The 26,194-nt window shown below is 34.4% G+C and overlaps 3 protein-coding genes across 4 annotated transcripts in view; all 3 read left to right on the forward strand.

Annotated features, from left to right (window-relative positions):
- The first annotated feature begins 4,563 nt into the window (after positions 1–4,563).
- Positions 4,564–11,341, forward strand: LOC149411487 (luciferin sulfotransferase-like). The gene is made up of 5 exons (XM_089646965.1): positions 4,564–4,586; positions 7,782–7,878; positions 8,304–8,484; positions 8,756–8,876; positions 10,930–11,341. The coding sequence occupies exons 2-5, from the start codon at positions 7,802–7,804 to the stop codon at positions 11,316–11,318; spliced, it is 768 nt and encodes a 255-aa protein (XP_089503091.1). The 5' UTR covers positions 4,564–4,586; positions 7,782–7,801; the 3' UTR covers positions 11,319–11,341.
- A 4,406-nt stretch (positions 11,342–15,747) lies between these two features.
- Positions 15,748–19,698, forward strand: LOC149411488 (luciferin sulfotransferase-like). Its single transcript, XM_089646665.1, has 5 exons — positions 15,748–15,952; positions 16,819–16,895; positions 17,851–18,045; positions 18,532–18,685; positions 19,337–19,698. The coding sequence occupies exons 1-5, from the start codon at positions 15,748–15,750 to the stop codon at positions 19,696–19,698; spliced, it is 993 nt and encodes a 330-aa protein (XP_089502791.1).
- Positions 19,699–22,995: 3,297 nt separating this feature from the next.
- Positions 22,996–26,194, forward strand: part of m-cup (ankyrin repeat protein mann-cup) — a 37,020-nt gene continuing 33,821 nt past the window's right edge. For both annotated transcript variants that reach the window (XM_089646961.1, XM_089646962.1), the window contains exons 1-2: positions 22,996–23,269; positions 25,875–26,039. In XM_089646961.1, the coding sequence (XP_089503087.1) occupies positions 23,118–23,269; positions 25,875–26,039 (317 nt within the window). In that variant the 5' untranslated portion in view covers positions 22,996–23,117. The remainder of the gene's footprint in view (positions 23,270–25,874; positions 26,040–26,194) is intronic.

Consider the following 26,194-nt stretch of genomic DNA (forward strand, 5'->3'; position numbering starts at 1 on the left):
TCTCGAGATCCCGGAATTTAAAGCACTAGTTGGGGTGTTGTGCAATTGTGCACTATTCTGCTACACGCGGAAACTTTTTTCTTTGCTACGTGTTTTGCGCATCGTTGAGTTTACCCGCTCTCGGCACTCTGCGTTTTTTAGTTGAGTATTTTTTGCACCTAAAAAGTGTCAATAAATAAATTGAACTGCCGGCACCAAACCGTGATTTTACATAAAGCCATTCTCCTGTGTCCGACTCACGATATATAAAGCCGGACAATGATAATTATGATCTGTGAAGGCGGCCTAGAGAGGAAATAAAGACGCCATGTTTTTTTGTTACTTGACTGTCATTTTCAATTGCGTTGCTTTATTTTTTTATTACACTACCTAAACTATATAAAACGAATATACAAAAGGGAACCTCTTAAATTGGTTCATTTTCGTTTTTTTTAAATTTACTGTTACCATAGACATATGAATATTAGCATATGCCTATGACTGTTACTATTCATTTTCTCAGGAAAAAAAAGATTTTTTTATGCATTCATTGAATCAATTGCACATTACTCAACGATAATAATAATAATAATAATATATGGATGAATGTAGCGGTAAGTATGTCATATTTTAAAAACTAATTAACATTAGTTGTTAAGCCTCGTTCGCAAGGGGGTAAAATATTGAGCGTCGCCGTCAAGACTTTTATGTCGCGTGAATTCACCACTTCTTGCCTCTTGCTAAAAGCGTCCTGTGTGTTTGATGTACCTAGAGTAGGTAGGTAGCTACTAGCTGGCAATGTATTATAATTCTTTCTTACTGTAAATGAATTTAAGAGGCGGGTATGGATACCGCCGCCCTGGGAACCATTCAGTGGATGACCAACACCTCTGCCATAAGTCACACCAAGTGGTTCGCTACGTTTGGTAATTTAGCAGGGGTACCCGGGTGACTATTGTCTAAATCTTGGTGGGGGATGCGTCGGCCCGCCTCTGTGTGGCGGGCCGGATTTGGAGAGACTGGTTGAGGAAAATCTTTTTACATCTTTAGCGTGTGAGGGTTTACTGACCTCCAGATTCCTACCCATCACTCAAACCTTTTTCCTAGATATTCCTCTCCTTCCATTCCATAAAAAACCCTCCCCACAACATCCCCAAAGATGATATAGGCCCTCAGGGAAATCATTTTACTCAGAGCCTCCTGTGTGGAGCTAATGTAAAAAAATGTATAAAAACACATTATTTTTTAACAATTTTAATTATTTAGTATATTTTTGCTTTCTCAAGGGATTGTTGGGAGGGACTGCAAGTCAACATGTTTTTATTGGCTAGGAGAGTCGCGGCGCGGTAAAATTTTAGTTAGATCTGAACTAGGCCGTTTTTAGCACATAATATTAATAATTATTTCAGTCAAGGATAATAATTGAGGAGTTACGATCACCTTCAACATTATTTAAAATTTAAACGGTAGGTAGGTATATATACTCGTAATAATTATGTTTACTACTTACTGATCTTTTTGTTCTAATTAAGGTGGTTATATTATAATATTATACACGGTGTCCGGTAGTGAAAAATAGTGAAAAGTAAAAAAAAAAATATTGCTCACATCGATTTTTTTTGGGTTCTCTACGTAATGCAGATTCTGCAATTTCCTGCTTGTACACGAGTTTTAGGTCACCGTGTATAGTTAGAAACAGGGTAAAATAAAATAATAAAAAAATATAGTCATTGAAATTAAACATACCACGGGAGATATTTTTTACTCTTTTTTGTGTGAATACCGCACACAAGTTCCATCCAGAGAGAGCCATTGGGACTATGGCATCCTCAATGTATGTTGAGAGTTGAAGGGCTGAACTGAGAATTATTTTCCTTCCCAGAACCTCCTCTCCTTAATTTTCTCAAAAGACCCTCCACACAGCATCCCCAAATATGAGATGAGCCTAGGGAAATAAAGAAATATATTTTCCTCATCGCCTCCTGGGTGGAGCTAACGTAAAAAAAACGCTTGTCTTATTTTATTCGGCTCTAAAAGGTAGCCTAAAGTAACTCCATCTGTTAGATTTTGGATTATTACAATTATTAAGAATTTAGCGAAAATGAAAAACATTTAAAGATGACAGGCCGTAAGGGAAACAAGGGAAATTATTTTATTATCCGTGCCTCTTGGGTTGAGTTGACGTAAAAAAAAATACTTTTCTTATTTCATTCGGCTCTCGAGGAAGACTAATGAAACCATCAGTTAGGTTGGACGTTATTCGGAATTTAACGAAAATTTAAAACCCTCAGAAAAAAGGTTTTTATTGTAAGGATAGTGTTAGATCTGAATTTTTCTGACGATTTATAACTTAGATCTTCTATTGAATCTCTGGTAACTTAATAATTTTGTACTAAATACATGAAGTTGATTGGTACTCACTAGTGTGGGGGCTGTATTTTTTTTGCATTGCACCAGTCGTTATGCATAATTAATAAGTAGGTAGGTATTTGTGCGAGCATAATAAATACCAGTCCCATACATAATCAAATTACATAAATATAGAAATTATATAAGCAATGTGGCATAACACAATCTTAATAACGCACGTAATAATGAATTACTTGGGCCGCACAAGATTATTATTGAATTCCCCCTGCCCCCCTGCTGACACCCATGAATTTACTTAATTTAATTTCGTAAAAGTTTTTTTTATTTTTTACTCCTTTTAACTTTACCCCCGGACACCCTGTATAAAAAAATGAATCGATGCTGTCATTTTGTCTTGCACTTTAGGATCCTTTAAACATGTTATTAATAAAGCATTTGAAATATTTCGTCTTTACGATAATTAGGTAGGTAGGTACTTTTCTTTTTCAGTTTTTTTCTAGTAGTCATACAACTGGCATATTGTTTATGATTATTAAGTAATTACCTGTATTAAAAATATCAAATAGATGTACAATTGAACATAAAAAGCCCTGGCCAGCATTATTAGTGCAATTTTGTATGAGAGGCATTGAAGCCTAATATAGTGTGAGGGGAAATTGCCTGGCAGCCATCTTGATGGACAAATTTTTTAAATGATTCGTATGCTATAATTATACATATTTGTATGAGTGGTATATAATGAACTATTTTCATTTTTATTTATGCGTTTTTATTGCGATTATAACGACATACGATTTTTTTGGGTATTTGATGAGACAGGGAATGGAATAAAAAAAGTAGGTTTTAGCATTTTTCATATCTCCCCCCTCACCCCGTGGCACAGATAACGGCTGTGGATGAGTGTTTCAGGCGAATAATTATTGCTTGTAAAATAATTGTTACCCTTTGTGCTATGCATAAAAAATCTTGTCTTAAACATTAGTTTACCAAAAAAAATAATAATCTATACAAATCATCCAAATATTTACGCCGTCTGAGACGTTCGATAAAGAAGGAGAAAGCGCAGCACTGCATAATATAATAACACGATAAAGTGAATTCTGCCCACCCATTCTGGAACGGGGTGATGGAAAAAAATCATCGAAGACAATATTAGCGACTGTCAAACGAAAATTTGAAAAAGAAAAATCAGAAAAAAGATTCGGTCGAATTTAGGAATCGAACCCAGGACCTCTGCCTTGCCGGGGTTTGGTCTGCCACTGAGCTAATCCGACCCTATCCCCTTCAGTCATATTTAACTCTATCATATTTCTATTAAGAACTACCAACGTAATCTTCATTTTCTTAACGCATATTTTATTGGCTGCCATCTTTATGTATGATTGCAAGATTATTCGTGAACTAAAGAGAGTCTTCAATTTCGTATTGTCTTCAATGATTAAATATTACAGTTTAAGGTTTTACTTATTAGGTTATTCCAAATATGTAAAAAAAAATTATTTTGCCGTGGGTTATGATAAAATATTCCAAGGTTAGAGAAATGACTATTTTTTCCATCAGAGTGCAATGAACAAATCATGACAAATTACATGAGTTAAAAATACAGGAAGTGTCGTCGAAACTATTTGAAAATAGGAGTTGATTTTCTTTAAATCACTTCGATTGTTCTCATTAGAATTAATAGACTCCTGTGTATTGTTTATCGCAAAAAATATTTATATTTCTTTGCCCTTGATTTGAGACGGTTAGGTTACTATGCTAAACCTCGCAACGTCGCCATATAAAAACGAAACATTTTGAAATGTAAGGCATTAAATTATCAACAGTAGTAGCTAAATCATCTCATTCTAACATGCTTACAAAAAAACTGCGTAACAGAAGAAAAAATGTTTTAAAAACTGATTGAGTAAAATATAAAGGGATTTTGATTTCAAATTAAGGGCAGTTGAAAATAAGAACTGGCGTTAAAACAATAGAAAAGTAATTTAAAGTGGTTGTTCAAAATTTTGAATTGTTTAAAAATATCAAAATGGCGACAGCTTTGGAATCAGAATACAAACTGGTGTCGGGTGATCTGGGGAAGATTTTGAATAAAGATTTTGTTTCGCGATTTCGTAAGGGCTATTTATCGCTAGATGGCACCATTGTTCCAGAATATTACCAAAATTTCGGAAGTGATATTAAAGACCTGAAAGTTCATAAGGATGATGTTTGGATTTGCAGTTTTCCAAAATGTGGTAAGTCACTTTTTAAAATAATTAGCGATGATTGTTAGTAGGAACAAAACATTGATTTTACTGGATTTTAGCGCGTTTTCCACATCAAACTCACCAGTAATGTGGGTTTATAAGCTTTGGGTTCCATTGTACAAACAACACTTTTGCTTTTATTGATGGGATTAGGGAGTTTCGAATATTATATTATTCGTAACCCGAAAATGTATGTAGACTTCATAACAAAAATATAATTAAAAAAAGAAAAATTGTAACTAGCAGCTTGGTTGAAATTTTAAATTGCGAACAAGTTTTTTTCCTAATTATAAGAACACAATTCTTTGGATCGTAGGAAATTTAAAAAGTGAATCCAACATTTTTTGTACAGATTTTTAAATTTTTAGAAAAATAAATAAAAAATGGACAATTTGCTTATAAAATCTTTTTTTTTTTTTTTTTACAGTATTACCGCACAAGAGTCCCAACTGCTCCCGTCTGGAGCCAGTGAGACTATGGCATCCCCAATTGGGGTATGTTGTGAGGCTGAGGGTATTGGGGAGGGGAGGGAGATGGGGAAGAGGAAGGTGGGGAAGTACCTGGCTATTCAGATCTGGTCACCAAACACGGCTAAAGCCATTTCAAGCAACGTTTCAATTCTGAATGGTGGTCTTACACCAGGGCGATACTGAGAGTATCTTCCACTCTGGAACGTGCCGCAAATATACTATATATTATTTTAAATTAATTAATTGTGAAATAACACAAATTAATCAAATAAAATTTATTTGCGCACGCAAATACAAAATCATACAAAATCATGAAAAACTGTTGTAATATAGCGTGTAATGTGTAATTAAAAATAGCTATATAGTGTTGGTACCTACTCGAATAGATATTTGCAATTTCATTTTTATATAAGTATTTTATTTTGCAAATTTTACAAATCAAAACAATTTTACAAGCCATTGCAATAGCGATAAAGAAAATTACAAAAAAACATATTTGGCAAAATAAACATATTTATAAGGTTACACGTGGAACAGAAAAGGTTTCACGTAGGTATACACAATTAACTGTTAAATAATTCTTTACGCATAAATTCGTTGTTAAACATGCGGAAAATATCCACATTTCCTGCTAGGCAGTTAATCAACATAGTGAGTCTTCCCAGGGACATCACCATTGGTAAGTTAGTTCTGCACCTCGGATGATTCCTATTTTAGTGTAGCGCCGTTTCTATGAAAAATAATCTCAAGGATGATGTGTTAGGACTGTTATGCTGCGTATACATTTGCGAGCCGAAACGCGAGTCGAGCCTCAAATTATGGGAAAAAATAAAGCATCCGCAAGCAGCGTTTCGCGCCATTTGCTGTTGCTTCAATCTTTTCCCTTAATTCGAGGCGCGGTTCGCGATTTGACTTGAAAATGTATTAGCGTCATTAGGTGTAAAGTATTATAAGCACCGGAGGGTATTGCAACAGTTGCGCCCGTATAGGACCGGCCCTGCCTAGCAATATAATGGGTCCCTGGCCCGAATATAACAAAGGGGGAAGATGAACTAATATGGGGGAAATGATTATCTAATAAAATTTGTGTTACGATTGAAATTACATAAATTCACACTGCCTTTCTCCACATCAAACTGCATTATAAAATGCATTACCACACATCTGCACAATGCATTCATGGATCAGTGAAGCATGGTATTATTACATTATCATAATATTATGCATTCATAAATTCTATAAAAGTTAATCGTGGTAAGCGCCGTAATGCCTGTGATGTATTATAATCTAATCAATGGTCCATTGAACTGGTTAGTTCGTATGACAAGTATTGCAATCTACTGTAAATCACTTGTAAATACAAATATTTGCATTCTGTGTATGTTAGATAATGTATTAGCCTCCTATTTATAAGTGAAGCCGGATTTCTTCATGTTGTAATTTTGGGACTACCAGAGGAAAAGTTGTTCTTTCATTGGTTATTTTTTAGGATCCATTAGTTCCACTTGTATTATTCCTATTGAAGATTCCAGAGAAAAATGAGTATTGATAATTTATCAAATATCTCTTCAAATAATCCGGTTAAAATGGGATTGCAGGTCCTTAATCGTAGGTTAAGTAAGTATAAAATAATTTAAACAAATTGTAAAAACCACATCTTTCTAAATGTGTAGATTACCTACAAAGATATAAAAAGGGCTTAAAAAAATAAACGTCTGTTTGTCTTTTATTAATTTTTTGTTATTCACATATTTTGACCCCAATGCCCCCCTCTAGCCCCCTCCTGCCGACGCCCATAATTATGGGATACAGTACAGATTATAATCTGTACTGTATTTTGATCGATGCGGAACATGTACCAATTAATTTTATTGCCTTGATTTGATTTCTAAATAATATTCATGAAAAAGCTTTCCATTTTAATGTCTACGAAGGAAATATATATCCATTTTAAATATTTCCCGCGATAGTGCTATCTTTCGCCTCGTTTTACATACTTATGTAGACCATTTGGGGCTTTCATATAAATAGAAATATTTCCCGCGATAGTGCTATCTTTCGCCTCGTTTTACATACTTATGTAGACCATTTGGGGCTTTCATATAAATAGAAATATTTCCCGCGATAGTGCTATCTTTCGCCTCGTTTTACATACTTATGTAGACCATTTGGGGCTTTCATATAAATAGAAATATTTCCCGCGATAGTGCTATCTTTCGCCTCGTTTTACATACTTATGTAGACCATTTGGGGCTTTCATATAAATAGAAATATTTCCCGCGATAGTGCTATCTTTCGCCTCGTTTTACATACTTATGTAGACCATTTGGGGCTTTCATATAAATAGAAATATTTCCCGCGATAGTGCTATCTTTCGCCTCGTTTTACATACTTATGTAGACCATTTGGGGCTTTCATATAAATAGAAATATTTCCCGCGATAGTGCTATCTTTCGCCTCGTTTTACATACTTATGTAGACCATTTGGGGCTTTCATATAAATAGAAATATTTCCCGCGATAGTGCTATCTTTCGCCTCGTTTTACATACTTATGTAGACCATTTGGGGTTTTCATATAAATAGAAAGGTCAGCTCGCTGGCCTCAGGGAGGATTTTGGCGGCTAGTACCTTCGGATGAGGGGGAGCCGTTAACATTGAAACAAATACATAATGTAAATTGAAATTGCTAATTACTTATAATAATTGTTTCAGGCACTACTTGGTCGCAGGAAATGGTTTGGCTAATTGCTAACAATTTGGACTACGAGGGGGCTAAAGTTTTCTTGGCGCAGAGATTTCCTTTCCTTGAGTGAGTTGATTTCAATTATCATTCATTGAAATTATTTTATCAATTTTAAATTTTCGTCTGTTTTTGACGGCCAAGCTCATTTCCGATTGAATTTAAATTAAACAATGTTAGATTATTATCTACGATTTACGCTTCACAATATCTGTTCTGAAACAGGTAGCAGTGCTTTTTCTTTGTCTCTTTTATTTTTTTAAAGAAAGACTAACATCCCCGTGTTACGACTAACCTGACAATATTTAAAAATCTCCTACTACCACCACAGTAAGCAGAAAATGTTGCTTTTGTTTTGATGGAGGAATTGAACACACTACCCCTGGGTGAGACCTAAACGCGATGTCAACTCAGCCACCGACCGATCGTAACAAGCTTTAAACAAAATGCTTGAAAAAATTGTTATAGTTATTAATTACGTGTGTTTTTTCCAGGCATACACCACTATTCGACTACAGAGAACTCAGCAAAACGATTCCTGGTTTCAAAGTGCCCATTTTCGCCACCGATTCTGTTGGCTATATCAACAATCTGAAATCTCCGAGATTTATCAAAACTCACCTGCCCTACAATCTCCTGCCAGAACAGATCAAAAATAACTCTGAACACCCGAAGGTAAAAAAACAAATCAATCAATCAATCGATTAACTAACCGCAGCCAACCAACCAATCAATTCATAAGTCAATCTTAACAATCAAACAGTCATTAGATTAAACATTTATTGATCTATCAGATCGATCAATCAATCACTCGATCTATCAATAAATCAAACAATCATTGAATCAATCATTCGATGAATCAACTAACCAATCAATCAATCAATCAATCAATCGATGAATCAACCAACTAATCAATCAGTTAATCGAGATGTAATATTTTTTGTAGATAATCTACGTGAGCAGAGACGCCAAGGATTGCCTGATATCGTATTTCCATCATTGCGGCCTAATGGAGGGGTACAAGGGAAGCTTCAGCGATTTCTACAAACTATTCATGGGAGATAGACGTAAATAAAAACTTTTTTTACAGTTTGCCGTTTGCCGTTACCCCACGGGTCGGTAAGCAATCGACATAAACCGAGTGCTGCAAGACCTCGCGCAGAAAATTAAGTTCGCTATAGTAAGGTCTGCAGCGCAGTTCAGTGTGGTACTTTTCAAAATAATTTTTTTATCAGTAAAATTTAAGCTCGGAAAATGGGTAGGGAAATTATAATAAAACTTTTTTTTGATAGTTTGGAAATTATCCATGCTGGAAAATTTTTCTGAAAAAAATTCTTCCTATAAAGTTAAAATTTTTTTCCAAAAATTGTGTAAAAGTTTTTGAAACAGTAATTCCAAGTGTTATTAAATATATTTTTTTTTACATTTTCGTATCTTGTTTAAAAACATCAAGGGTTCTTTTTGAAAATAACAGACCACTTCCGTCTACAACAATCAAAAATGTTCAGGCTTTGAGATAATAATATTATCAGATAGGTAGAAGGTAGTGAATAATAATATTCTTGTAGGTAAAGACTAGTTTAATTTGTACGTTCATACGAATTTAACGCTCGAAAGGTAGGTATAAAGACGAGGAACACAGTCATACGTTTTTATTCGCATATTCACCGCCATGCTCGTTTCTTTCTGTTGTCGGTGTCATTTAGTGAATAGCAATCAATTTCAATATTCTGAGGTCTAGAAAGACCTTATGAAAATTGAATTTATTTTTGACATCACGGAGAAAACTTGCTGATAAAAAATATTATATACTATACTAATATACTTTTCAAATTATTCGTTTTCCGGTTAAAAACAGGATTGCAGGCCATTAACGAATGAATTTATGGGTTTCCTGATAAACTTTTAGTGCAATATCAAAGTATTGACACGATGTCCGAACACGTGTTCATTAAAATCCCAACATTTTCGCATTTCGTCATTATTCAGGGTGTCCGGAAACTCGTAGTACAAGCGGGAAACTGGTGAATCTACATCACATTTGGAGTCGATTTTGTAGTATTTTTTTTTGATTTGAGCTTTCGTTATCGAATAAATCGAGTTAGAAGTTGATTTTTTTTATTTTTTTTTTTAATCAAATTCTTATAAATTATTACTGAAGATCAAATTACCCAACTAATTAAAACTATTTGAAAGTAAAACAAATGAAGAAACTCGGATTTGAAGCATTATTTTGAAATCACCCTTCATTTAATCCGGTGTAATCATAAAATATTTCTGCTCTGCAGGGTTAAAACATCTGTTGTTCAACCCTAAACACCAGAAAAAACTTTAACCCTAAAATAGCCGAAAAATATATTTTTTGTTTTTTTTTTGTTTTTTGTGAAAATGCTCAAATCAAAAAACTTTATGTTTATTTGGGTTCCCCATGTTTTTTTTTTATATATATATATTTTTATAGTGAATACCTCACAAGAGTCCCAACTGCTCCCGTCTGGAGCCAGTGAGACTATGGCATCCCCAATTGGGGGATGTTGTGAGGCTGAAGGTAAGTGGGGAAGGGAAAGAGGAAGGTGGGGAAGTATCTGGCTATTCAGATCTAGTCACTAAACACGGCTAAAGCCATTTGGAGCAACGTTTCAATTCTGAATGGTGGTCTTACACCAGGGCGATACTGGTAGTATCTTCCACTCTGGAACGTGCCGCAAATATACTATATATTATTTTAATTAATTAATTGTGAAATAACACAAATTAATCAAATAAAATTTATTTGCGCACGCCGGGTTCGAACCCCCGACCTTCGGAATGGCAGTCCAATGCGTTACCACTGGACTATGCCGGCCGTCAAATGTATGTGGTGTAGATTCTCCAGTTTCCCGCTTGTACTACGAGTTTCCGGACACCGTGTATATTATTAAGAGGAACGCAGGTGCATGAACACGTGTTCCGATATTATTTAGAATTTACTAAAAGTTTATCAGGAAGCGGCCTGCAGCCTCGTTTTTAACTGAATTACCAATAATAAATCTGCATTGATATTTTTTTCCGTGCACTCTTCACACTGGTGATTTTAATATATCTGTAGTAATTTCTTCTAACTTATTTATTTTTTTGCAGTTTTATACGCCCCATTCTGGCCGCATATCCTTAGCTACTGGGAGCGGAGACACCAGAATAACATCATCTTCCTCAAATTCGAGGACATGAAAGCCGACCTCCCCTCCGTCATCAGAAAAGTGGCCAAATTCCTGGACAAGGAGTATAGCGATGAGCAGATCGCAACCTTGACCAAACACCTCAGCTTCGACAGCATGAAGAACAACCCGGCTGTCAATTACGAGTCAGTCATCGAGACTAACAAGAAATATGGATTGACCGATGCAAAGGGAAATTTCATGAGGTCTGGTAAGGTTGGGGACTCCAAGACACATTTGACGGCGGAACAGCTGGAAGAAATTAATCTGTGGAGCAAGAAATCTGTCGAAGGAACTGGCTTCCAAATTTAAATTCCAATTTGTTTTAATTTTTATCTGTGCTTCATGCGAAAAATACAATTTTCAAAGTAATAGAACCATTTTTTTTTACTATACAAAGAGTTTACTTCATGTGAAAATAAATGTCCAGTGTAGGTAGGTACTGTAATCTCAGTCCGAAACGCTAATGGCTAATGAAGGAACAAGCGAATAATTTCTTTCTAAAGTGTGATTACACGTACTTTTCAAAATTTTAGTTTTAGTTTAAATAAAATGGCAAATCATTGCCATTTATAAATTTACTATTCATCTATTGCTTTAACTGTCATATTGTTCAATAAGAACAAGTAAATTTTGCTAAAGAGCCCCCCCTTTTTCGGGTTTGGGGCTAGCGGCTGCCGTTTTCTCAGGCTCTATGGGGCCGAATGGACTGGAATTTTGGATACGAAGATACTAAGAAATATGATCTGGGGGTCTACTCAGTATCTTTCGGGTTAACAAACCAGCATGTTCGGGGTTTAACCTTTCCTTGCCGGTGCTGTCAACTGAGTGAAAATCGTCTCTAATTAATAAAATATCTCTCTAAATATACTAAACACAGAGTTCAAATTTTAGGTAATCCCCTTGAATACCGTAAGGGAAGGGTTAATACAGGTTTGTGACGTGGCTAAAAGGAATGTTTCGAAAGATACAGAGTAGGCCCCATGAAGTGGAATCAATAATAAAATAGCATTAGAAATCGAAATCATTATTTGTTTTTCGTTGATTACTAACAAACTGGCACTTTTATCACTCATTTTTTACTGATCATCCTGTAAAGAGAAAATCTCTCATATCTATTATTTGTATGTACATTTTTATGTCCCTCTATATGTATATATGTATTTAATTCAATTATTTTTCTATGAACTAAACATAATATTATTTTTTGTAGTGGCAATTGAATATAGTCACCACCGATATTATTCTGTTCAATTTATAGCAATATGAATATATTTTTTAATTATTATTTAGTACTTAATAAATAATATTCCTTTTTATTTCATAATTAATTGGTGTAGCGTATCCATGATGGACATATTGAATGCATAAAATGAAATACTTTCTAACATCAGACCCCTTTTTAGGGAAATCAAAAATGAACTCTAAAGTGTTAAAAGTACAAGCGATTCTGTTAAAAAAATTTAAGAATTTTCTCATGTAATACAGATTTTAATCGCATATCAAAAAAATTCAGATAGGGCGAAATTCCAATGCCGCAGCGCATGAACTGTTTGTCGGCGGGAAAAAATTCTTGTCACTGATGCACGAACGGGTTTCCAGAAGATGTTAAATTAAATTTGTCTTTGTTATTTATTACAAAACAAACATTTAAGTAATATTATTTTTAAACGTATATTTCGCAGTTTTCTGTAATATTCAAACATGTTCTGTATTATATTAGGTTAAGACGAGTTGTTACAATATATTAATGACTATAAAAACATATATATAAATGAGTTTTATTTTAATTTTGCAAAAATAGGAATATTATGTCCATTTAAACATTGAAGACAATCTAAGCGACTCTCAATCGAAAATTTAAAACAGAAAAATTAGAAAAAGATTTGATTCTTGGCGGCGTTTTGCTCTACCACTGAGCTAATCCGACCCTATCCTCTTCGGTCATATTTTTCTGTTTCATTTTTTTTAAAAATATTATTCCATTATTTCACGAATCAGCAGTATTGAAATAGAAAAAAATAATTTGATCATATTTGTTCAAAAAACGATTTCAATATTTGAAAATGGTTGATGAAATTCAAGAAGAAAGTTTTAATAGAGAATCAATTCAATAAATAAAATTCTCTCCTCTTCACTGGAATAACGAGGAATCTACTGAAGAAATGAAGGTGGTTGCATAATTATAATAAGTACCAACGCGCAATAAATAACCGACTAAACGTTAAATCTCGACATGGCAATACTCGCTTTATTTATCGGAAGTTTCTTTCAGACCGGAAAGATTGGGAAATATCCAGACGTGAACTTGGCCGAGTAAAATAACATATTATGAAGTTTTTTTTAAAATACTCAGAAGCCTTTCAACCGCCCGAATCCAGTGGAACTCTGGCATCGTTACGGGTTATGTTGGCTGAAAGAAGTGGGAAGGGCAAGGAGATGGAAAGTCGAAGGTGGGTAAGTACTCAGATCTGGTCACCAAACACAGCATCAGGATTATATTTATATACATCGTACTGGTATGCTTCAGTGGTATCAACCTTTCACGAGAAATGATGCTTAACTGAGTTGTTTATCTAGCTATATAGATCTGATCTAACAGCATAATGGATTTAGATTTTTACCTTTCCCCCATTTCCCCCCCTCTTCTCCTATTTATGAATATAAATAAAGTTACTGCACTGTAACTACTTTAAGTACTTATTATGTAATAATACCTACCTTAAGTACTTATTATGTAATATTGTTATTATATATAATTATTGAACTCCTTTGCTCAACAGAACTCTTAATGATACTAGTAACTTGTATTATAATTACTTTATTATTTATTATGCACTTGTTGGAAAAGCCTTCAAGACGTGAATTTATGAATAAATAAATTTTGAGTTTCTAGCCTGTCGTCTATTATATCAGTAGATATTTTTTGAGATATGAATAATACAGCTGTATGTAATTTCAGATTTTTTGGTGCAGACTTTTTGAAAAATCACAGCATACGACAATATTTCATTAAATGGCACTTAAAATAATTTAATTTATGGATGGATATCTAATTTTACACACAGCGTACTTCTTGGTGCTGTCCGGAATAAAGTAAACTCTTAAATCCAGCCCAACATAAGAATAATATAATTAAAAATAAGAAACCAATAATTAAAAATAAACATGATGAATATAGTTATAATATTATAAAACACGTGGTGCCCATTTCACGTTAATTTTGTTTTGGTTTCAATGATAAATTACGTATCAAAACCGAATGATCTTTTTCAATGAAAACCCAATTACTTGGGACGGGTTGTTTCGGAGAATTTGAACAATTCTTCAAAAATCAAAGTTAATTTTCAAGTTATTTGAAAGATGTTTTCAAGTTCTGTTATTATTTCAGTTCTCACAAGCAAATAGCATAATGATATAATGGCAACTTTCACTGAACCCGAAAACGAACGTTGAAATTTGAACAATTCTTCAAATTTCGAAGTCAGTTTTTAAGTTCTGTGAAAGATGTTTTCAAGTTCCGTTATTATTTCATTTCTGTCAAGCTACTAGCCTATAATGATATAATAAAAGAACTTGAATAGGACTTTTACAGAACCCAAAAGTTAAAGTTGAAATTTGATGAATTGTTAAAATTCTCTGAAACAACCCGTCCTAAGTATACATCAGTTTTTGTACAGGCCACAAAGGAGTGTTTCATGATTTGTGACTAAATAAATGTAAGTTTAAAAAACATCGATAGATTCTGAAACTTGTTGGCAATTTTATCTTTTTCGCCACTTCGACAAATCTATCGACACATTTATCTAATAAGTATATGTTATCATTTATAGTGTAATTCGTACAGATCGACATTTTAAATTTATTTATAAGTACAGATCAACATTTTAAATTTAATCGTAAGAAATACATATCATAATTTGAATTTTTAATTTTAATTACATGTCCACATTTTTAACACATTTAAGTAAATATAAATATTTATATTTAATTGTAAGTATAGGGTGTAGCAAAACAGACAGTTTTGAAGGGCTGGTACATCCCGCGTGGTGGGGGTAGGAACCTGAGAACTCCGGGAGTTCGATCCTGGAGGGAAGGGAGAAGGGAGGGGGGTATAAAAATTTATTGTAAAATATTTTAGGACCTTTTTTTCCTACACAATACTGAGGCCGTTGGGGGGAGTTGAACCCCCTAAAACCTCCCTCCCCTTTATACACGCTATCGGCTCTAGCTAGTGTCAAGTAGACCCCATTTCCACCCACCTCAAAACATTCTCAAATAATAATTTATTTTTCCCGTATTTTTGCTGAAATTTTAAAAAAATCAAAAAACGCATCTGTCACCGATACAGAACTGCATCAAGATGTTGCTCTCAGTGGAAAGTTGTTTAATACGAAACCGAAAGCGGAGGCGTATAAAACAGGAAGTGGCATAAGTGCATCTCGGAGAAATGCAGTTGCATGCAACGACTTTCTTCGGCGCATTGCACCGCTAACACTTGCAATTTGATATTGGCCGAGAAAGGTTCAGCATCGCGAAACATTCAAATTAAATTCCACCCAAAAAAAACCATTACAGTTCATAAAAGTCAAACTAATAAATTCAATATTAAGCATCAAGTATCTTCGTTATCATTGCACACTTTTAAAAATTTAAAAGTTCTATTTTTGACAAATTTAAATTTAGGTGGCAGACATACCTATCGCTTTTTTTCTTTGACTTTTTTGTTCGATTTTTCAAAATGAGACCGACAGTGTTGTCATATACTGATGTCGTGGGGGAAACTGGGGAAAAATTGGACAGATTATTCCAGAAGAAAAATTGCTTGATCGAAATTAACCCCGGAAAGGTGTTGTTGCCAAACGCGTTTAAAAAAATCGGGCAAGACATTTTGGATCTTGCGGTTTTGGATAATGATGTGTTTATGTGCTCCTACCCCAGGACAGGTAAAGAAATAAAATAATATTTACATTCCTTATAACAATAAATATATGTTAAATTTTCATTAATGTTTACCCCTTTCTCCTAAAATACTTACAAGATTTAATGTAGAAAATAATTGTATATACATTATTGTGATTGATTGAAGTATCTACCATTTACTTCCACTTCAACGAACGTTTCAGACAGCCTTGCAGTGTCCATCACTAGGGCGGATGGCACATCTGATGACGCTACAAGGTTGTCTGGAAAGTTGCCTAAAGGAGGAGGAAGTTGCCACACTATTGGCTAATTAACCAAAAAATCAATCATGATATTACTTTTAGCCATTAGAATATTTAACCATGTATAACCTACACACGATTGTAAATGGTTAATTGGTTAACTAGTGATTTCTACCTCGCTTCGGCTGAAGTTCAACAATTAAAATTGGAATTTGAAGAAATGTATCATATTCATTGATGTTTCAGAGGCCCATAGCTTATAAAAGAATTTTGTTGTTGTTTTAACATCACATAGAAAAACCGGTCCCAAAAATCAGTGCAATTTTGAAGTTATAAGGCTTTTATTAGGACTCGCAAACCGATTTTCAACTAAATGGTTATGCATACATAATTAATAATTATACCTCTGCCAAATCCGCGGGGAAATTAGGAATTATATGCATTTATTACAAACAAAATTTACCCAGTGATTATTTAAAAGTGTGGATTAACTTCCTGGAAGTGGTGTAATCACTAAGCGGTGAATCTGAATTATTATTATTAAAATCTTACAAAATGTACGAAACGTTACTAAAATTTAATCCTAAAAAAGTTCGGTATCTACAGAGCCGATGTGTTTGAAGCAAACTTATGTTCTGATATTTCAGGGTCAACTTGGGCCCAGGAAATGGTCTGGTTGATTGGGCACGATTTGGACTACGAAGGGGCCAAAAGCTTACAGCAGGTGAGTATTATAATTTTTTTCTTTATGAAATAATTAATCAATTTACAGAGTATAATCGTGTATGTTAACTAAAATAATTCATAAAAATAGTTTTCACAGCTTTTGATTTTTTAATGTTTCTCTTCTGTAGAAGCTGGCGCTTGTGTTTAGAAGAGAATATTATTATAATTTAGTAACAAGGCAACATCCACTCTTTATATTTGAGGGCATTGCCCTTATGGTTTAGCAAGTTAAGTTAATTGTTTTTAGAATACCTAGGTAACTAGTAGTACTGTGAACAGTTGTTCCTAATTTTCTCTTTTTAATAAACCAAAACCATTTTTTTTGTCTAAAATCATTAGATTTTTAAGTTGGTACTTAAAAACCTACCTACTTAATTATAAACCACAATATTTCTTGCGCATCAATTTATTTTTATTTCAAATAAGGAATTAAACATTTTTTAAATGACAATTCTTTTTCCAAACATTCTTCAGGCAGGTAGGTAGGTACCATTACATTGAAAATATGCGAATAGGAAAGTAGAAATCAACAAGAATTTTTACTGTACCGGAACAAAATATACAAATTTACAGACAGACGAAATACAGAACGGTCGAGATAAAACAGGACTTCGGTCCGCTTACCTCAGTCAATTAAAAAGTGATTAAATATATTATGTAGTAATTGAGAAACATGACAATATTTTACCTACTGTTGACTGAACAAAAGGTTTTTGGAAACCTGACGTCTCTGCATTTTCTAATGGGAATTTCCAATTGCCAAGAATTGCACAATTTAACTTAGTTTCATGCATTTTGGGAGCATCTTTTTACATTACAAGAAGGTAGTTATTTTTTTTCCTACAACCTGTTGATCCAAAATACTGAGTTTATAGAGTGCGTTTAGATTTTTCTTTGAGTATATGATTTTACTTTGGTATGACAGGCAATAAATGAAGCACGTTTACGTTTAGTTGCGTTGTCCTCTACTGGAGCTCACTGCAGTCATCGTTGAGAACCACGAGCAATGGCACAATGAATCCATCAAGGGGACGTCCGTAGACCTCGTGAAGTACAACATCCCCCACCCGCGCTACGTGCGCAGCCACCTGCCCTGGGAGCTGCTGCCCACGGACCTCACGAGAGATGACAACAGCATAAAGGCCAAGGTATATACTTTTAATATCCCATACAACCCAGAGCAGTGGCACAAAGAGTCCTCCAAGGGCACGTCCGTGGACCTTGTTAAGTATAACACCCGTCAGCCACCGGCCCTGGGAGCTGCTGCCTGTGGACCTCGGGAAGGACGCCAACAGCACTAGGTAAGCAAACTTGAACCAAGAACAGTAGCATAAAGAGTTCACCAAGGGGACGTCCGTAGACCTCGTGAAGTAGGTACAACGTAAGTGGATGGCTGCCTGGAGAAGCCTTCTCCAATTCTCGAATTGAGCCACATTTTTTCATAATATAGCATCATCTTCAACATCAACCTTTATCTCTTGGAGATTCCTGGCCACCTTCATAGAAGGAAAGGTTTCCAGTATCACCAGTCTTCTAGTGTCTCCCACCAACCAGTCTTCATTCTGAGGTTTTTATAGCTTTATATTACAATCTTGTTTTAATTAAAATGTAATTTGATTTTCTTCTTTGATTAGGTCATTTACACGGCCAGGAATCCAAAAGACATGTGCGTGTCCTTCTACCACTACTGCACTCTGGTGCACGAACTAAAGGGGTCGTTTGACGAGTTTTGTGAACTATTTTTGGAAGGAAAGGTGCCAGTTGGTCCGGTTTGGAATCACATTTTAGGTAAGAGCCATAATTTGTACAACTATTTGTAAACATGATATAATGTCTTATATTTTTACTCTTCCAAGATTCTATTTTTGTCAGCCTGTTATCAATAACGTTGTGCAATTAATCAAACGTTCAGTTTTATTTGTAAGAACTGTACCCAGGACAGGTCCTGTGCGGGTGCAATTGGAGCAGTTCGCTGGGGGCGACAACTTGCCAAGGCGCCAAGGAGCCAAGTGTGGGTGGCTGGTAGGGCCAAATGCGCCTGGCGCTATTGAAAATGTGAAGGGCACTGTGTGTTATATTATTTTATCGAAGAAAGCAAACACTTTGTGATGTGAAATTATATATTAAATGAAAAAATACACTTTGTAAAACACCACTTTTATTATGAATTAATATTAACAGCCAACCAGGTTTCAGGGTTTATATAGTTGATATAATAAGCCCTGACGAAGCTTGAGCTAAGCGTATTCATAATAAAAGTGGTGTTTTACAAAGTGTATTTTTTTCATTTAATATGTTATATTATTATCTGCACCGCGGCTTTTTGACTCCTCACTCTTTGGCTCCCTGGAAAATCGGCGTCCGGAGCTGATTGCTCCAATTCCGTCTGGTTTTTACTGGTTTATTGTTTAAAATTTGAAAATACTGAAATCTTTTCAGGATACTGGTCCAGGAAAGACGACCCTAACTTGCTTTTCCTGAAGTTTGAAGACATGAAGAGGGACCTCAGCGGCGTCATCCGCAAAACTGCAGCTTTTCTGGACAAAACTCTGACGGATGAACAAATCGAGGTTTTGTGCGAGCACCTGTCATTCAAAAATATGAAAAACAACAGGGCCGTCAATCTGGAGCCGATCATAGAGAGAACTAACGGAAAGGAATATCTGGAAAACACCAAAATGAGATTTATAAGGAAGGGGGAGATCGGAGATTGGAAGAATTATATGTCAGATGAGATTGCGCAAAGATTCGACGAATGGGCTGAAGAAAATTTGAAAGGAACCGATCTTAATTTTGATTGATTTATAAATGATTTTTTTAAGTTAATATTAAAGAATCTGTATAAGTGGTACAATATTTTATAAAAGGGTAACAAATATTTAAAAAATTATTTAGTTTAAGCTTTTATACAAGTACTGTATCGACTTAAAAAAGTAGCAGGTTGTCTAGTTATATAAAAAAAATTGTTTGGTATTTTACTTTTTTTAAGTACATTTAAAAAAAATTATGGTTGTATAATAATAAGCTAAGTTTCAATTATTTAACAAAGTTATTTAAGTAAACAATACAAGTACTCAACGAAAATATACATGTAAGATGGAGATTTATAAGACTGAAAGAAATTGTCTAGATTTTTCAAATATGTTTATATGTTTGTTTGTTACACATTTAGCATTTACATATATTTTAAATTTTATGCTATAAATAACTTTACATGAAATGCTTACCGCGTTAGATATTTAGATTTATGAAGATATGTTATTTACAAAGTTAAGTTGTTAGATTGTTTCGTTGCGTAAAAAAAATGTAACTAACTTCCCGCAGGGGTAGGCAGAGAGGACGGACCACCAAACAACTCAGTGTAAAAGAATGTGTTCTTACTATTTACATATACAATTCGTATGTAAATATGAGTAAAATAATAAATAAAGAAACTATTTTAATTAAAAAAATATTTCATGAAATTTTTTTTTTTTTTAATGATCAGGAAAACAAACTATTCATCAAATACTAGTCAATTCTAAAACTATTTGTCTAATATGTATGTCGATTAAATTAGATACGTATGGATGAAAAAAAGGTGTCTGCTAATAACTATTAGTTACTAAACGATAAGTATATTTAAATAAACAAATTGATATAGACAATAATGTCATAAAATGTACTGCAGCTGTATTAGTCGACTGGTAAAGGCGATTCTCCTTATGCAAAAATATAGCATAGTTTGGAAAAATATATTTTTGTACATTAAAAATAAGTTTTGTTGGATTGCACTCACAAGAATTCATAAAATTCATTGCAAGACAATTTAAACGAATCCAAAACAACTAGAAAATATATTTTTTCATTATTTGTTACACTAAAATTGAGAACTTGAGAATTTTTCATCAGTAGGCAGAGGCGGATTAACTGTTGAGAGCGCCCTAGGCAAGCACCTCATCGGCGCCCCTCTAGCGACCACATATTATAAATTTTAACAAGTACCTAAAGTAGCCGAATTTGTAGTTAGGTGGGTTTTACGTGAAAATAAAAATTTCGTGGGAGGGGGGGGGGGGGGGGGGGTGGCTAGAGAATTTCAAGAAAATAAAATTTGTCCCGAAAAAAAAATTCATGGGGGGGGGGGTGGCTAGAGAATTGTTTAATAATAGCATTTGCTATGTCTTGTGATTTGTGACCGACATTTGCGATAAACTTAAGAAAACGTTCAACGGGCGTACCGTCGGTTTGAATGTATCGGATCACGAAAGTTAATTGGTCAATGTGGGAAATATCTGGTGTTGAATCCACTATTATTGAATAATATTTTGATATCTTGATTTCATGTTTTATTTGTGTTAATATTTTGTTTGCCATCAATTCAATAAATTCGTCACACGTTGTAGAACTTAAGTAATTGGTATATCCCTTTCCCTTGCCGCCATATTGAGCAATATGTTTACTTAAAAACGGATCAAACTCCGCTATGAGTTCCAGCGTCATTAAGTAATTTCCGTTATGAAGAGAGCCAAGTTTTTCGTCATGTCCTCTAAAAGGTAAACCACGCGATGCTAAAGATTTTACAGTGGCAACCACTCGTTTTAAAACTTCACGCCAATAAGTCATCTCTTCTAGAAATTGAGCGGCGAGCTCATGATCGACACGACCGTCAATGTTAGATCTACGTTGCAAGCTCAAAATACATGTTTTATGTTCACATGAGTTTTCGTGGCTTTCTAATCTATTCGATGCGTTCTTCCAATCATTAAAACGAATAATAAACAAGGTCCACAATAAACTTTACCTGTGCTTGGAGAGTAAATAAGCCATTTCCTTGGAAGTTTTTCTCTATTTAACAACTTTCTTTCAAACATTGTTTTTATTAAAAAACGTGAGATTTTATCTTCATATATTCTCTTACTCAATGAAAAATCTGCATTTTGATTTTGATTAAATCCATTAATTGCAATGTATTCTTGTGTTTCGTTATTGATATCCCACTTGACTGGGTCACATCCCACGATAAACAGTCTATTTTGCTACTGCCTCACAACTTCTACGGCTGACGGAGTAGGCAGCATGGACAAATCGTGTTGTTTAGAACTAGTAGGAATTTCACATTGAATAGACTCGGTAGAAGACGCACTGTGAACTTTTTCACTTTCACTTCTCATTCTATCACTTTTTAATTTAGAAAAAAATGTCTCAATATGTTTCGTATGCTTTATAATATTTTGATTTTTTTCTTCTTTTTCCTTAGCCTTCCTTTTATAAGCTGCACCACTAGGTTTCTTCTTCAATTCACTCATTATTTGGGTAATGAACTAAAACGCAATGTACTAATTAATTCACACAAATACCGCTGCGAGTACGTAATCAATAGAAGCGCGCGCAACCGGCGACATCCAAGCTGAAAGTGATGAGTGTGACTGTCACCCCGTCATCCGTTCGGAAGTCCGGTGCCGGCCGCTTAGCCCCTGCCCCCGCTGCGCCCTTTGCCCTGCAATCTAGAAACGCCCGCGAACGAATCCACGAGCGAGCGGTCTTCTATTAAAAAATCATGCGATGGAGGCATGGAGGAATAATCAAGAAGGCGAGTATGCTTTGGAAGCTCTGCATCTCTACAGAAGTAAATAATCTTTTATATTGTGTAAGCAGGTGCATACTTACTTACAAAATTAAGTTTATATATATTTTTTTTTTAATTCTAGGGGCGCCCGCCGGCGCCCCTTTGTAACTGGCGCCCCTAGGCACGTGCCTACTTTGCCTTAGGGTTAATCCGCCACTGTCAGTAGGTATTATCAGATGTGGTTGTAAAATTACGCATAAGGTCGCGATACACCTGTGACATTTTCTGCCAAAGCCGCCCGTCCACAAACCCCCCAGAAGATGTGGCCAAAGCATTTATTAAACTATTACTATGTTGGAGAAAATCATCTATTGCAAATTTTGATAGGTTTTTGTGCGCCTGTGTACATCCTTGAATAAAATATAATATTAGTATTGTAAAAATTGTTGCTTATTTACTATTTAGTACCTGCGTCAAAAATTTTGTTTCTGTACTGGCAGCACTAAGAAAAGTCTAAATGTCATTTTGTCTTTGCTTTCTTTGATATTTTTGTTCTGTGGCTTTTTATTGTAATAATTTATGTGATGTTCGGGCTTAAATTGGGACATTGAATCATTTTATTTGTATATTTCTGAAACGAAAATCTGATTTTAATCAGTGACGCGGTAACTTGTGATGTGGGCCATTGAAGGGTCCCTGAACGCCAACATGAGACACCCACTCACCAACAAGCAGAAGGAGGCGCTTTTCACAGAGTTATTGTCGGAATGCAAACACAGCGCTCCGGGAGCCAGGTTCACTGCCAAACTCCGCACTTCCCTCGAGAGGTACCCAAGTTTCTTTTTACAATCAAACAATTATACGAATACCCTTTGACACCTCACATTATCTACACTCATTCTCACTTCAAGGCTGTTCTGAATTACGTAAATAAACTTTCTGTAGATATTTTTTGCACGATTTCTTTTATTTTAACAAATTCTGCGTATTTAAATCATCACGATTCTAAATAAAGGTTAAATAACATAAAACAAAGCAAATAAGTTCAGTTTGTGGTAAATGTGAATTGGGAAAACTGCTTTCCAACCAAACCTATGTGCAATATTATACTCTCGCATATGATTTCTCTAAACTACAAGTACTTCCTACTATAGTAATACCTAAAGTAATGACAGGTTGCATTACAACTAACTAACCAGTGATAAAGTTAAACAATAAAGTTATTTATTTACATTATTTTGAAAATATTGTCATAAGATAATGACAGTTCGTTTGTTTACAATAATTTTATGTCATATAATATTACTTTCACTGTTTCTGTTACATGTGTTTTTATCATGTTAAATGAAGTAATTGTTACGCTATTTGGTTTGTGAGTTCATTTTTCATGAAGCACCTTCACATTTTGTGTTAAAAATAACACTGTATAATGTTAGCATTGAGGAAAGTGAAATGCATTATATTTAGATTATTCATTTTGTTTCGAAGGTGATTTGAAAATAATTGAAAACATTCAAGCTTTAAATTTATTTGAAAAACATTCTGTGCCACACTTGCGTGTTATTTTTACAAGGAAAGATTGTCATATTTATATTTTTAAATCATCTTAAAAAAGGTAATTTTAATGAATGTAAAAATAGTTCCAGGTAAAAAAATAGAGTCTGTTTGTGTTTGACCTTCAAAAGAAACTAATGGTGTTATAAAATTTACACGGCTTGGTCTGTTTGGAATTCTAGATCAAAAAAATTATGTTAAGCTCCCAACATCATTTCCATCATGAGCTTTGAAGTATCAGCGAAATATGAACACAAAAATTTTTAACAAAAAAAATTCTAATGGTAGTTTTCTGTGCTAGAGAATTGAATAGTCTTTAATCATAATATTAATTTACAGTGTTCATAAAAAATAGTTACAATCTATATCAATGACTTTTAATGCAGACATTTCTAGTTGGATGTCCCATCTCTACAATGTGTGGGGAAGCCATCTTGGAATTTTATCCCCTGCAACTTCCAAATGTTAACATTTGAAATTCATTCCAAATGTTCCACTTCCAAAACTGTATCCGTAAACATGTGAAAAGGAAAACATACCATAAGAATCTAGTTCCTTGCTGGCCAGAACATAAATTCTTTGTTTTTGAACCTAAATAAAAAGAAGTTTATTTTTTTTTCATATAAATTTATACCGTCAGTGATTTGAGTATGACAGTATGACAATAATTTAGAGCGTGAGCATAAATGAACCACTCACTAGATCAATATCTTCGGGTTTTTAGTACTGAGCCCATGGGTCCTAATGTTTGCCATAGATAAAAGTCTGTAACTGAAAAATATACGTCACTACTACACATACTCACCATCGACTAGGATAGAAACTATAAAAAAGGCGTAACCATAGACAATATAATTCACTTTTTTGTATTTCTTTGGCATTCACTATGTAACAATTTCTAGACATTTTTTGTTTTTAATGAGTTTTTATTATTCACAATGTACATTTGTTACGTATAAATATATACGTAACAAATGTACATTGTGAATAATAAAAACTCAATATAATTCTCATTCGGAGCCAACCCATTGGCTAGCCTAAAATCGGCCAATGACAGCGGCCTATAAACATGCATGAAGTTCGTATTGGTTTGTGGAAAATATACGTCACAAGTTACCCATAGAGATTACCGTGTCTTTTTTTCTGACCCACTTTTTTCTCGGAGTTATACCCCCCTGAGCGTGAGGTGATCACAATGTTACAATCATAAATAAAGCACTTACTAGATCGATATCTTTGGGCGTTTTGTATGAAACAAATTGGTCCTAAAACACCATAGATATGCCAATATATAGACGGTAAAATTCTCATTTGGAGCCTACTTATTATATTATACACCAATGAAAAACTCTGAAAGTTTATTCCATATACTGTTTTAATAAGTTTTTCATTGGTGGATATAGTTAGGCAACAATATGACGTCACAATATTCACAGTTCCAATTTTCGATTGGAGTTATACCCCCTGGTTACAATGAACAACTAATAATATTTATAAATAATTCTTCGATTCTAAAATAATATTTTTCATCTCAACGAAAACACCAACAATCCTCTTCTTTTTTCAGCACAAAAACAATTGAACTTGAATTTTCGCAGGTTTTCTTTTGTCTTCTTCTAAATTGCAAGTAAAGTGATGGTTAGGAAGGTAGGTACTTCGGATAAAATATATGACGGGAGGAACTCTACACTCAACGTAATTATCATTTCGAAATCCAACACAGTTGTTCTTGCAACATTTGTTTTAAAGTCAAGAAAAAATAAAAATAATCTGTATTTAACCAAAACAAGAATAATGCTTAGTCTGTTATGAAGTCATGCGGTGCTTTATTTGACTGTAATCTGCACTCTTTCAGTTGTAATGTGATTATATTTCCAGACTGCTATTGCCAGCCCGCAAGGAGTTATGCGGCCGTGTGAAGGATGGGTGCGCTCCCCTCTTCATCAGCTGCAAGCGTGGAAACTTGGAGATCGTGGAGTACCTGATCACAGTCTGCGGGGTGGACATTGAGCAGCGGGGGCTCTACGAGGTGCCTGATGACAGGTGAGGATTCATTGTCATGTTTGTACCTGGTCACTTCAAACATGTATGACATCAAATCTGTAGCATTAATTAAATGAGTCAAAGATTTTTTCATTTGCTTCACACATATTTTTTGAATATTACATTATTTTTTCGATTAGTATGTCTTTAATTGT

Source organism: Hesperophylax consimilis, chromosome 25 (assembly GCF_061612785.1).
Source record: "Hesperophylax consimilis isolate HC1 chromosome 25, BYU_Hcon_1.0, whole genome shotgun sequence".
NCBI lineage: Eukaryota > Metazoa > Arthropoda > Insecta > Trichoptera > Limnephilidae > Hesperophylax > Hesperophylax consimilis.